The 14,652-nt window shown below is 38.2% G+C and overlaps 1 protein-coding gene across 1 annotated transcript in view; it reads left to right on the plus strand.

Moving 5' to 3' along the window:
* The window catches only part of GXYLT1 (glucoside xylosyltransferase 1), a 47,739-nt gene that overhangs the window by 21,779 nt on the left and 11,308 nt on the right, over window positions 1-14,652 (plus strand). The window contains exons 4-5 of the mRNA XM_052641013.1: window positions 5,053-5,178; window positions 9,007-9,258. Coding sequence (XP_052496973.1) covers window positions 5,053-5,178; window positions 9,007-9,258 — 378 coding nt within the window. The remainder of the gene's footprint in view (window positions 1-5,052; window positions 5,179-9,006; window positions 9,259-14,652) is intronic.

The raw sequence follows: 14,652 nt of genomic DNA on the forward strand, positions 1-14,652 counted from the left end.
AAAACCATAGCCTTGACTAGACGGACCTTTGTTGGCAAAGTAATGTCTCTGCTTTTGAATATACTATCTAGGTTTGTCATAACTTTTCTTCCAAGGAGTAAGCGTCTTTTAATATCATGGCTGCAGTCACCATCTGCAGTGATTTTGGAGCCCCCCAAAATAAAGTCTGACACTGTTTCCACTGTTTCCCTGTCTATTTCCTATGAAGTGATGGGACCAGATGCCATGATCTTCGTTTTCTGAATGTTGAGCTTTAAGCCAACTTTTTCACTCTCCTCTTTCACTTTCATCAAGAGGCTTTTTAGCTCCTCTTCACTTTCTGCCATAAGGGTAGTGTCATCTGTGTATCTGAAGTTATTGATATTTCTCCCGGCAATCTTGATTCCAGCTTGTGCTCCTTCCAGCCCAGTGTTTCTCATGATGACTTAGCAATTCCACTCATGGGTTTATATTTGGGAAAAAAAAACTAAAAACTCATTAGAACAGATATATGCACCCCATTGTTCATAGCACCATTATTTACAGTTGCTAAGATATGGAAGCAACCTAAGTGTCCATCAACAGATGAATAGATAAAGAAGAAGTCGTGTGTACACACACACACAGTGAAATGCTAACAAGCCATTAAAAAGAATGGAAATTTTGCCATTTGCATCAACATGGATGGACTTGGAGGATATTGTGCTAAGCGAAATAAATAAGACAGAGAAAATACTGTAATATTACTTATAGGTGGAATCTAAAAATTACAGTGAGCAAGTGAATATAACTAAAAAGAAAGAGACTCACAGTTATAGAGAACAGCCTAGTGGTTACCGGTAGGGAGAGGGAAAGGGGGAGGGATAATACAGGGGTAGGAGATTAAGAGATGCAGACTATTATGTATAAAATAAGCCACGGGATATATTGTGCAACATAGGAACTGTAGCTGGTATTTTACAATAACTTTAAATGGTGTAGAGTTTTGCCGAGAAAATGCACTGATCATATCAAACACCCTCTTCCAACAACACAAGAGAAGACTCTACACATGGATATCACCAGATGGTCAACACCGAAATCAGGTTGATCATATTCTTTGCAGCCAAAGATGGAGACGCTCTATACAGTCAACAAAAACAAGACCGGGAGCTGACTGTGGCTCAGATCATGAACCCCTTATTGCCAAATTCAGACTTAAATTGAAGAAACTAGGCAAAATCGCTAGACCATTCAGGTATGACCTAAATCAAATCCCTTATGATTATACAGTGGAAGTGAGAAATAGATTTAACGGTCTAGATCTGATAGATAGAGTGCCTGATGAACTATGGATGGAGGTTTGTGACATTGTACAGGAGACAGGGATCAAGAACATCCCCATGGAAAAGAAATGCAAAAAAGCAAAATGGCTGGCTGGGGAGGCCTTACAAATAGCTATGAAAAGAAGAGAGGCAAAAAGCAAAGGAGAAAAGGAAAGATATAAGCATCTGAATGCAGAGTTCCAAAGAATAGCAAGAAGAGATAAGAAAGCCTTCTTCAGCGATCAATGTAAAGAAATAGAGGAAAAGAACAGAATGGGAAAGACTAGATCTCTTCAAGAAAATTAGAGATACCAAGGGAACATTTCATGCAAAAATGGGCTTGATAAAGGACAGAAATGGTCTGGACCTAACAAGCAGAAGATATTAAGAAGAGGTGGCAAGAATACATGGAAGAACTGTACAAAAAAGAGCTTCATGACCCAGATAATCATGATGATGTGATCACTAATCTAGAGCCAGACATCTTGGAATGTGAAGTCAAGTGGGCCTTAGAAAGCATCACTACAAACAAAGCTAGTGGAGGTGATGGAATTCCAGTGGAGCTATTTCAAATCCTGAAAGATGATGCTGTGAAAGTGCTGCACTCAGTATGCCAGCAAGTTTGGAAAACTCAGCAGTGGCCACAGGACGGGAAAAGGTCAGTTTTCATTCCAATTCCAAAGAAAGGAAATGCAAAAGAATGCTCAAATTACTGCACAATTGCACTTATCTCACATGCTAATAAAGTAATGCTCAAAATTCTCCAAGCCAGACTTCAGCAATACGTGAACCGTGAACTCCCTGATGTTCAAGCTGGTTTTAGAAAAGGCAGAGGAACCAGAGATCAAATTGCCAACATCCGCTGGATCATGGAAAAAGCAAGAGAGTTCCAGAAAAACATCTATTTCTGCTTTATTGACTATGCCAAAGCCTTTGACTGTGTGGATCACAATAAACTGTGGAAAATTCTGAAAGAGATTGGAATACCAGACCACCTAACCTGCCTCTTGAGAAATCTATATGCAGGTCAGGAAGCAACAGTTAGAACTGGACATGGAACAACAGACTGTTTCCGAATAGGAAAAGGAGTACGTCAAGGCTGTATACTGTCACCCTGCTTATTTAACTTCTATGCAGAGTACATCATGAGAAATGCTGGACTGGAAGAAACACAAGCTGGAATCAAGATTGCCGGGAGAAATATCAATAACCTCAGACATGCAGATGACACCACCCTTATGGCAGAAAGTGAAGAGGAGCTAAAAAGCCTCTTGATGAAAGAGGAGAGTGAAAAAGTTGGCTTAAACTCAACATTCAGAAAACGAAGGTCATGGCATCTGGTCCCATCACTTCATGGGAAATAGATGGGGAAGCAGTGGAAACAGTGTCAGACTTTATTTCTGGGGGCTCCAAAATCACTGCAGATGGTGACTGCAGCCATGAAATTAAAAGATGCTTACTCCTTGGAAGAAAAGTTATGACAAACCTAGATAGTATATTCAAAGCAGAGACATTACTTTGCCGACTAAGGTCCGTCTGGTTAAGGCTATGGTTTTTCCAGTAGTCATGTATGGATGTGAGAGTTGGACTGTGAAGAAGGCTGAGCGCCAAAGAATTGATGCTTTTGAACTGTGTTGTTGGAGAAGACTCTTGAGAGTCCCTTGGACTGCAAGGAGATCCAACCAGTCCATTCTGAAGGAGATCAGCCCTGGGATTTCTTTGGAAGGAGTGATGCAGAGCTGAAGCTCCAGTACTTTGGCCACCTCATGAGAAGAGTTGACTCATTGGAAAAGTCTCTGATGCTGGGAGGGATTGGGGGCAGGAGGAGAAGGGGACGACCCAGGATGAGATGGCTGAATGGCATCATGGACTCAATGGACGTGATTCTGAGTGAACTCTGGGAGTTGGTGATGGACAGGGAGGCCTGGTGTGCTGTGATTCATGGGGTCGCAAAGAGTCGGACACGACTGAGTGACTGAACTGAACTGAACCTTTAAAAAGTGTGTATCACTGTATTGTATACCTGTAACTTACAGAATATTGTACATCAGCTGTAGTTCAATAAAATAACCAAAATAAATGCTTTACTTAACCGTTTTAAGATATTTATGGTTTCTGTATCTGTGATGTGTGCTTTTGTGATCCTAAAGTCATTATCTGGGTTGTTTCTGAAATATTAACAGAAGAATTAATCTTGTCCTAACAGTTCAAAGACTAGCAACAGATTGCTACCAACTGTGGAAGCCTTTGAAAATATAATATAAAAGTAGAATAAATTTATTGTTTCATCTTATATGCAGCTCTGTGTTGTCTTCAAATCTGGATGAGTTATTGCTTGTGTATTATATGTTATATTTTTAAACTTAGTTTTTCTTTAACTATCATAGGTAACTCTGAGAAAGTTTGGGTTTTCTTTTGATGAAAGAGAATCAAATATTTTCTGGAATGTGCTTTTACTGCAAAAAAGATGACTAGATACTGGAACTTTAAAAATGATTAAGATTTCATTTTGATGTTGGTATTTAGGATCTTTAATAAGTGATTAATAAGTCATGCAAGGGAAATAAAATGCTAGTGTTTGAAACTAGTCGATGGAGACATCAAAGCTTTGTTGGATATAAAGCTATTCCCTTAAACTATGTTGGAAGGCATATGTTCCTTCCAAACATATGTTGGAAGAAAAGAAAGAAGAAGGAGGATGTTTCTAAAAATTACTTGAACACAGACATAATTCAAAAAGAGATCTTCAGTCTGTAATTTTTTTCTTCCCCCAGAGATTGTGAGTGCTCTGTGGGAAATTTGCATCAACAATACTGTTGAAGCAGCAATGATAGGTAATGCTTTCTGAATTTGAAACAATTCAGTCTCCAATTGCATTCAGGAAACTAAAAAGTAAATGTGTTCGTTATAGATTTTCAGATGAGAAAATCAGATTTTGCTGTTTTTCTGTAATGATTTTTTAAAAATGAGCACTGGAAGAATTTCCCTGGCAGACCAGTGGTAAAGACTTCGAGCTTTTGTGGCCGAGGGCCCGGGTTCAGTCCCTGATGGGAGATGTGAGATCCCGTGAGCTGCACAGTGCGGCCAGAAGCAGAAACTCTGCGCTAGATCTATATTGACTGAAATATTTTATTATGAGGAACATCTATGAATATAGAAAATGCATAGATAAGTATTTTCTTTCTTTTTAAAAAAATATATTTTGGCCATGCTTCACAGCGTGCGGGATCTTAGTTTCCCAATCAGGGATGAACCTGAGCCCCCTGCGGTGGAAACCTGGGGTCTTAACCATTGGACCACCAGAGAAGTCCCAGATAATATTTTCTCATCAGTTCTTCACGTTGGTCTGACTCAGATTGCAGACCTTTTCTATTATGTCATACATACGATGGTAATAAAATTGGTGCTTAATTTTTCTGAGTTTAACTTGTTTAAGGATTGAGAAGATTTGTACATCAGGTCAAGTTTAATGGAGGTGAACAGTTTGTATGGTTCTTTCAACTTCCTGATTTTTTGATTGATACTCTTATCATTTTAATTGTCCCTTAGATCTTTATGGTGAAGTCTTTCTAGCTGTTAGAATGATTTTAAGATTTTGAATGAAAACAAAATGGTGGGAAAGAAGAATCTTAACTTTCTCTTAACTGTGTATGACATACGATGTATAACATCTTAATTTTCAGCTTTTGAAAAAATAATCGTGGTTTATAATTTTGCAGAGAAAGTGAAACAAGTTTGAATTGAGTTCTTTTATTTTTTTTTATTGTAGCTTGACAGCTGGTCTTTTCTGCAAACATTTAATTATTCATTATACCCGATAACTTTTCCAAGTGAGAATGCAGCAGAGTGGAAAAAACTATTTAAGCCGTGTGCTTCCCAGAGATTGTTCTTGCCAGTAAGTTTTTCTCCAGTGTTTTTTGTTTGCATCTTGCTTTTACACACGAGTTAATGAAGAATGTCATGTAAATCAGTTAAATAAACACACACAAATTATTTTCCCTTTGAATATTAGAAGAAAGAAAAAACTTCCCATAGAACAAATAAAAGCTATGGTAAAATATGCTGTTAAAAATAAAAAGTGTAAGTAATTTCTGTTACAGTACTATTTCTTATGTTTTAATTTATTCAGTTGCTATAAACTGTTTCTTCTCTGGGAAGGAGTTGCCTGTCTGCCTGCCTGCTAAGTCACTTCAGTCGTGTCCGATTCTTGCAGCCCCATGGACTGTAGCCCACCAGGCTCCTCTGTCCAGGGGATTCTCTATGCAGGAATACTGGAGTGGGTTGCCATGCCCTTCTTCAGGGAATCTTCCCGACCCAGGGACTGAACCCACGTCTCTTATGCCACCTGCATTGGCAGGCAGGTTCTTTACTGCTAGTGCCATGTGGGAGGCCCTAAGAAGGAGTTAGAGGTTATCAGATCTTAATGGAGCCAAATCTTTGCCAGTAGGAATGCAGTGGCAGGATCACCTGCAAGTTGCAGGTTGCATTTGTAATTTTGGAAATGAAGCAGATTATTAAATAACTATTTCTGTTTTAACAGCAAGTCAGTTCACCTTTTCTAGCTGATACTTTTAACACAGAAACAGAATTTGAGGCACGTGAACTAAAAGGGAAATGGGAACCATTTATTCAGTGGGGCTCTTCCTTGGTGGTAGTCTTTGGTGATAAACCCTGATTATCATAGATTAAAATATTCAGGGACTTCCCTGGTGGTCCAGTGATTAAGACTTTGCCCCCAGTGTAGAGGGCCCAGGTTTGATCCTTAGTCAGGGAACTAGATCCCACTGCTACAGCTAATGATAGAGGATCCCAAGTGTCGCTGTTAAGACCCAGTACACTCAAATAAATAATAAGTAAATATTTTTAAGAATATTCAGAAGCAAGATTACCTCTTCCATTTTGAATTTAATTCACCCACATTTAAAAAATTCTCAGTAGTTGTTAGAACCACTATAATGTTTAAAATAATTACGGTAGTAGAAATATTGAGAGCACATGAGTTCTGTTAAGTATAGGAATTATCGGGAAGAAACTTAAGTTATTTGTTATTAAGTGGAGTAAGGCAGTTCTAAGCATATTGAGAATAGAATTTGTCAAATCTAGGGTGTCAGTTAAGATTTAAAATCATGTTGCATTTTGATAGTTGAATCTGCCTAACCAGTAGGTTTATTGCTGGGCATAAAAAGTCTTGATCCTAGGATGTCTTCCTTGTCTGCCTCCCTTGTAAGAAGCACACAAATAAGGAATTAAGAGGGGGAAAGCCTAAGAAGTTTTAGATAACTTCACACAGGCTTTAAATTTTAAAAATTAAAAAAAAAACAACTTACATTGAATCATTGCAGTGTTACATCATTTAATTAGTAGTGTGAGTGCCTTTGTTCTGCCACGTATCTGTACTGAAGTGCTGGGTATATAGGAATGAATATATACCCAGATTTCTTGTTTTCACAGAGTTTCTTGTCTGATATGGGAGGTGAACATTTAAACAAACACTTTATGACATTAAATAAACAATACACTGCTGAAAACCATTGAATGGTGAAAGAAGCATGAGGTTACAACCGTTGCTCTTCTGTTTTGTTCAGCAGTATAAAGTTTAATTGTTGATGTTGTGATAGGAAGTTTGCCAGATCATTTAATGATGTGATCTAGTTAAAAATTTGAAATACTGAAATTAGATACTTGAAACCTGTCAAATTGTTCTTGTACTTCATTCACTCTTAGTTCTGCATCTTTTTAACCAGATTCTAAGTAAATTGATTCTTCATTTTTCTTAAATGAAGAATTTTCTTAAAGTATTTACTGAAGTAGTTAAGTAAAAACCTTAACTGTTTCTCCTCTTTTAAAATGGAGGTATTAAGGGACTTCCCTGGTCCAGTGGTTAAGAATCTGCCTTACAGTGCAGGGGATGTGGGTTCAATCCCTGGACAGGGAACCAGCATCCTGCGTGTCACAGGGCAGCTAAGCCTGCACACTGCAGCGAAGACCTCATGTTCCACAACTAAGACCTGACACAGCCAAGTCAATTAATAAACATTAAAAATTTTTTTTAAAAATGGAGGGATTGAAAGATCCAAGGTAAGCTCTGGCAAATCCTCCTTCCTCCAAAAGGAACCATAGAAAAATGCTGATGTGATTGTTATTTCGCCTTATGTGTGAAGGTGGACTTACCTGGTGGCTCAGCGGTAAAGCATCCACCTGCAATGCAGGAAACCTGGGTTCGATCCCTGGGTTGAGAAGATCCCCTGAGGAGGAAATGATTACCCACTCCAGTATTCTTGCTTGGGAAATCCTATGGACAGAGGAGCTTGGTGGGCTACAGTCCACAGAGTCACAGAGTCGGACACGACTAAGTGACAGAATACACACACACACAACGTGACCGCCAGTGGCAGTGGCTCCCAACAGTGACCCGGAGCTTCCTGTAGTGTCTTCCTAGACTGCTAACAATGCAGTAGTCTGTAAACACATTTGTCTCATGGTACAGAGGCAAAACAATTTTGTTCACTTTTCTGTCCCCCCCAAAAAGAAGAGAGGGACAGACATACAGACACATACATATGTATCCTTTTAATTACAGTCCTTGAACAAATGACCCTTCCCTATTCAGGCTCTGTGGTTAACTGTCAGATTTTTTTCCCTTAGCCTGGTATTAAATCAGTGGGGGCATGGAGTGATTTCAGCTTCCTAACTGGTCATTAAGGTGATGGCTTAACCCTAGCTTCAGGAGCAGCTTTGAAAGGGAGCAGAATAAGGATCAATCTCTTATCCTCATCATATTCTTAACCAAAAAGCTTTCATTTAGATTAATCTAATCATTGAGTCTTACTAGTACACTGGACTAGACAAATTTAAATTTGCAGGAGTCAGAGTCTAACGTCTTTGGGTGAGGCAGAAATAAAAACTTACCCTTGAAAATTCCTGTAAAAGATACATGTTGGAGGTTTAACCCCTGGAGTAGGGAAGATCCTGTGGAGTAGGAAAGGGCAACCCAGTCCAACATTCTTGCCTGGAAAATTCCATGGACAGAGGAGCTTGGCAGGCTGCAGGCCACGGGGTTGCAAAGAGTCAGACACAGCTGAGCACAGCCAGAGCAGGCAGGAGGTTTGACATCTCCTGGGGCAGTGACATAGCCAGTCTTCCAAGACAAGTCTTGTTTTAGCCCTTGCTATTTAAGTGCAGGATCTTTGATTTGTTAGGAGATGGTCAGCTCACCTATAAGAGCATGGACTCGAGCTTGGTGGTCTGGATGTCAACTTTGGCTCTACCAGTTGCTGGCTGAGGGCATTATGAAGTAAAGGTACCAGTTATTAGTGTTACGGCAGAGGGGACAAGTTCAGATCTTCATTTGTATTGGCTAATTTCTGTATTTATCTCAGAAATTAAGATTTGCTATGTCAGTTCACCAAAGGTAATGTTATTTTCCATTATGGAAAACATTTCCTCCCTTGTCTTTGAGCATACTGCTTTTACTTTTTTCTTCCAGTTTTTAGCGTTGAGTTTTTATTCTGATGTGTTTTTATAGCTTTTCTTCTTAAAAAGTTAATAAAAAGATTAGCAGAATATCTATATATGCTGTTGTAAAAATGGCAGACTTGGGAAAAATTAATTTAAAAAATTAATGTCAAGTAGTTTATCTCTTAAGTATTTTTTTAAAAAAATAATGAAAGCCTCTTGTTTTAAAATGAAATAGAGTTACTGATTCAAATATCTCTCCCCATAGTTAATCCTGAAAGAAGTTGACTCACTATTGTATGTCGACACTGATATCCTTTTTTTACGGCCTGTTGATGATATTTGGTCTTTGCTAAAGAAGTTTAATTCCACACAAATTGCCGCAATGGCACCAGAGCATGAAGAGCCTCGAATAGGCTGGTATAATCGTTTTGCCAGACATCCATACTATGGGAAAACTGGAGTGAACTCGGGAGTTATGCTGATGAACATGACCAGAATGAGAAGGAAGTATTTTAAGGTAAGTTACTGATTCAGGTTAGCGTTCTGCTCTTGTCCCTCCAGATTGTTTGGTTTCCAGTTTAGTTTTGTTTTATTAAAAGCTAGATTGACCTATTCAGAATTTTTCTACTAACCTAGAGTTATTGAAGCAAGTATGTTTTTAGTATTCTGTTTATTAGAGCATTCAGCTCAGCTCGGTTCAGCTCAGTCACTCAGTCGTGTCTGACTCTTTGCGACCCCGTGAATTGCAGCACCCCAGGCCTCCCTGTCCATCACCAACTCCCGGAGTTCACTCAGATTAACGTCCATCGAGTCGGTGATGTCATCCAGCCACCTCATCCTCTGTCTCCCCTTTTCCTCCTGCCCCCAATCCCTCCCAGCATCAGAGTCTTTTCCAATGAGTCAACTCTTCGCATGAGGTGGCCAAAGTACTGGAGTTTCAGCTTTAGCATCATTCCTTCCAAAGAATACCCAGGACTGATCTCCTTTAGAATGGACTGGTTGGATCTCCTTGCAGTCCAAGGGACTCTCAAGAGTCTTCTCCAACAGCACAGTTCAAAAGCATCAGGTCTTCGGCGCTCAGCTTTCTTCACAGCCCAACTCTCACATCCATACATGACCACTGGAAAAACCATAGCCTTGACTAGATGGACCTTTGTTGGCAAAGTAACGTCTCTGCTTTTGAATATGCTATCTAGGTTGTCATAACTTTCCTTCCAAGAAGTAAACATCTTTTAATTTCATGGCTGCAATCACCATCTGCAGTGATTTTGGAGCCCAGAGAAATAAAGTCTGACACTGTTTCCACTGTTTCCCCATCTATTTCCCAGTAGGTCAAAGCAGATGGCATTACAGTCAAGTATCAAGCAGCAAGTGTGAGCATTCCTAGATTGGTATTCTAGACAAGAGTTGTCATTTTGTAGTAGTGCAGCCTCATAATACTTGACTCTAAAGTGTGAGGGCTTCCCTGGTGGCTCAGAGGTTAAAGCGTCTACCTGGAATGCGGGAGACCCAGGTTTGATCCCTGGGTCGGGAAGATCCCCTGGAGAAGGAAATGGCAACCCACTCCAGTACTCTTGCCTGGAGAATCCCGTGGAGGGAGGAGCCTGGTAGGCTACAGTCCATGGGTCGCAAAGAGTCGGACACGACTGAGCGACTTCACTTTCTAAAGTGTGATATGTCCTGGAGAAGCACAGATTGTAGTTAAGAGCTTAAGACTCATGTTAGCTTGGTTCAAACACTGAGATCTTGGCTAAGTTTTGAACATCTCCAGGCTTTGATTTCCTCATCTGTGAAATGGTATAATAGATAACAGTATGTATGTCATTGGGTTTTTGTGAGGAATAAAATAGTTAGAACAGAGGCCTAACACATAGGAAATGTTGGCTATTTTGGTGCTACTGGAAGTTATAGTGACTTTTAAAAAATCCCTACATGTTTCTTGTCTCAAATTTTAGGATCAGAAAAGTACGGCTGTTTCAGTTTTCTGACTGTGCATTCTGAACACATTGTACTGTTTATCAGTTTCATGCTGATGAATCCTTAAGTCGTTGTAGTCTGGGGCCATTGGAGTCAAGTAGTTTGGCCTTATGTTTAACTTTGTCACCTGTTCACCACAACTACTAGCCAGCTAGTTAATTTTCAAATGTCAGTTCTCTCAGCTGAAAAATAGAGATAATAAATGACTTAAGTAGGTTGTCTTTTTAAAAGAGACCCATTCAAAGTGCTTAGTATAGGGCATGACACGTAGTTAGCACTTCAGTGTTAGCTAAAAGCAGTGATTTCTGAAACACTCATACTCACTGTTTGACCCTTTACATCTGGTTAATACTAAATTAAGCATTAAGGGATATTTTATGATATGAATATCTATACTTACATATTTGCACATGTATATATTTAGGATTTTTCCATTGGCTGTGGTGGACCAGAGTTTACACCGTTATGTTTATTCCTGTCTTCATGTCTGATTTAAATCTATTGTCCCTTCGTATCCTTCCTATAGGCCACTGTACTGCTTGTAGCCGTCACCACCCACATCTGGACATTTCAATCTTAAGGCAGTTTAATATCCATCACTCTTGTCTTCTGTATATCTAGCCTACATAGGGTTTGTTTGTTTAGCTTTCGCATCTTCTGTACCTTTCTGAAATCTTGATGTCTTTTCAGTTTGTCTTCCACAAATGAATGCATTAGTGAAGCCAGTGTAACCTGTGTTCTTGCTTATCAGTCAATGTCAGTTACCCAGTTTGCTAATATATTTTGAGTTTTAAAAATTTATCTACCATAACATTATACTAAATAAAGCAGGTGTCACATCGTGAGTTTTCTTCCTTTTCTGATGGTTAGACTATGCACGGTAATACTGTACCAGAAGATGGTGCTGTAAGATTATGTGCTAAGGAATAATGTAAGTGCTTAGGAACTCTTCATTTGAAATTCTTAGAATTATGAGAAGTGTTGTGTTGCAAAGAACCTTAGAGATAATTTAGTATAACACCATTATTTGATTTTAAGAACATTTCAAATTGAAGCTATGTAGTTCAAATCTATAATTATTTTTTATTTGCCTTTTACTTATTTGAATGGCATTCTTAAGTATGTGTAACAGTTTCTCCCCTTTCCTTTTTGTCTGTAGTTGTTCTAATCCAGCTAGAGATGTAGATATGGGAGTTGAAATAATTTCTACGCTTTCAAACATTTGTTTTTGTCTGTGTACTAATGACTTAATGAAGAACATATGAGGTGTATGATTGTATATTAATTTAGTAGGTGCAATTTACTTCATACGTACTATCCCTTTGTTTCAGGCAACTCTGTTCTTGCCCAGTGAGAACAAAGATTTGCTCTGTTTTTAAAATATTTTATTTACAGTTGCTGATATGTTTCAACAAAATTTATTGATTTTTTAAAATTCCATTTTATATCTCTTTATTTTTCCTGATTTCCAAACATACCTTTAGCAGACACGGCTTTGGTTTTTTTTCCTACTAACTCATAATTTCTGGCACAGATGTTAAATTTTAGAGCTCTAGTGATATAACTGAATTACTTGTAATAACTTTTCAAACTTTTCATACAGGTCCACAAATGTTATCCCATAGTTATTATCACATGAAAGGCTGTAAGACAACCCATAGGACAATGACCATGTTTTAAATTCTTAATATGCCTGGTTGTCACCCAGCCCCTACCATTCATAATTATTCAGTTCCAACCTTATGTATTATAATTATGTATTTTAAAATTTAAAATAGTAAAAGTTTAGCTTTTTGTTTTGTTTCTTGTAGTGCTTGATAGACACTGGCTAAGATACAGCTGGGTTATACAGTTGTTATATGTTGTATACAGGGTTATACAACATACAGCAGCTTTGTGTTTTGTATTATGATTGTTTCTGCAGTGTTGAATCCCTATTAGGATATTTCTTGACCTTTTCCTATTTATTAGATAAAAACCAAAGACTATAATTAAGGCACCTTGAGAATTCTTTTCTTGTATGTTTGCTGTACCTTGTTTGTGTCCTGCCATTTATTATTTTGTAAAGTTTAATTTTTGCCTGTTTTCTCCATATACTGAGGGGAGGGTATGTCTTTTATACAGCTTTGCTTTCAGAATATTTAGCATGGAGTCTGGCATAAAGTAGCAACTCAATGGATAATTACTGGCAGAGGACAGACAGAGGTTTTAGAAACCAGGGTGTTATTGAACTTTTTTTTTTGCCATTGATTACTGAAAAGTATTAAAAAATAGAATACTTACTGTGAGGCAGTTGGGATGATTGTTTTTACATATTTGAAATATGTGTGTGATGGAAGGCTTTTATTGTGTTACATATATAGCCTAAGAAAACAGTGTCAGTGAACATCTTACCAAAAGGGGCAGAACTTTTCAGAAATTAGTAGAGTAACCAATCTTTGGGAATTCATGAGTTCTCAGTTTCTAGTATTGTCAGAGAATGACATGAATAGTCATCTGTCAGTTTTATTTTTACATATAACATAGACTGATGGTAATAATGAGTTCGTTTTCAAAAGCTTACATAATTCTAAAAATGAAACTAATTTATCTTAATATGATACATGTGCATTTTCGGTAGAGTTGCTGAAATGAATATTAGAGCTGCATCTTTTTAAAAAAATTACAAAATAAATCATGCTTGTAAAAATTCAGGCAATTCATTGAGTAAAAAAGACATTTTTCTGCTTTACATACCACTATCTCCAGTTTCATTCTTTGCCCAAATGACATTATGTATTTTGCTCTGTATTCTTCAGACCCTTTTAAAAAGGCATTTTGAAGCAGATATACATGTATATTAGCATTTAAATGTGGAGTCCTTTTATACAGCTTCAGTTTGCCTTTTTCACTTAGCAAATATATAGTTAATTTTTATGTCAGTACATATAGCCCATCACATTTAATGTGTGTCATTATGGAGAAAGAATAATTTGATTTGATTCTGTGTACTAGTATTAATATGTAGTTATATGGTTACTTCTGCTTTATTGACTATGCCAAAGCCTTTGACTGTGTGGATCACAATAAATGGTGGAAAATTCAGAAAGAGATGGGAACACCAGACAGCCTGACTGCCTCTTGAGAAATTTGTATGCAGATCAGGAAGCAACAGTTAGAACTGGACATGGAACAACAGACTAGTTCCAAATAGGAAAAGGAGTACGTCAAGGCTGTATATTGTCACCCTGCTTATTTAACTTCTCTTCAGCGTACATCATGAGAAACGCTGGCCTGAAGGAAGCACAAGCTGGAATCAAGATTGCCAGGAGAAATATCAGTAACCTCAGATATGCAGATGACACCACCCATATGGCAGAAAGTGAAGAACTAAAGAACCTCTTGATGAAAGTGAAAGAGGAGAGTGAAAAGCTGGCTTAAAGTTCAACATTCAGAAAACTAAGATCATGGCATCTGATCCCATGTCTTCATGTCAAATAGACGGGGAAGCAGTGGAAACTGTGGCTGACTTTATTTTTTGGGGCTCCAAAATCACTGCAGCTGGAGACTGTAGCCATGAAATTAAAAGACGCTTACTCCTTGGAAGAAAAGCTATGACCAACCTAGACAGTGTATTAAAAAGTAGAGACATTACTTTGCCAACAAAGGTCCGTCTAGTCAAGGCTATGGTTTTTCCAGTAGTCATGTATGGATGTGATGAGAGCTGGACTATAAAGAAAGCTGAGTGCCAAAGAATTGATGCTTTTGAACTGTGGTGTTGGAGAAGACTCTTGAGAGTCCTTTGGACTGCAAGGAGATTCAACCAGTCCATCCTAAAGGAAATCAGTCCTGAATATTCATTGGAAGGACTAATGCTGAAGCTGAAACTCCAGTACTTTGGCCATCTATTGCAAAGAGCTGACTTATTTGAAAAGACCCTGATGCTGAGAAAGAC

This window comes from Budorcas taxicolor, chromosome 5, assembly GCF_023091745.1.
Source record: "Budorcas taxicolor isolate Tak-1 chromosome 5, Takin1.1, whole genome shotgun sequence".
NCBI lineage: Eukaryota > Metazoa > Chordata > Mammalia > Artiodactyla > Bovidae > Budorcas > Budorcas taxicolor.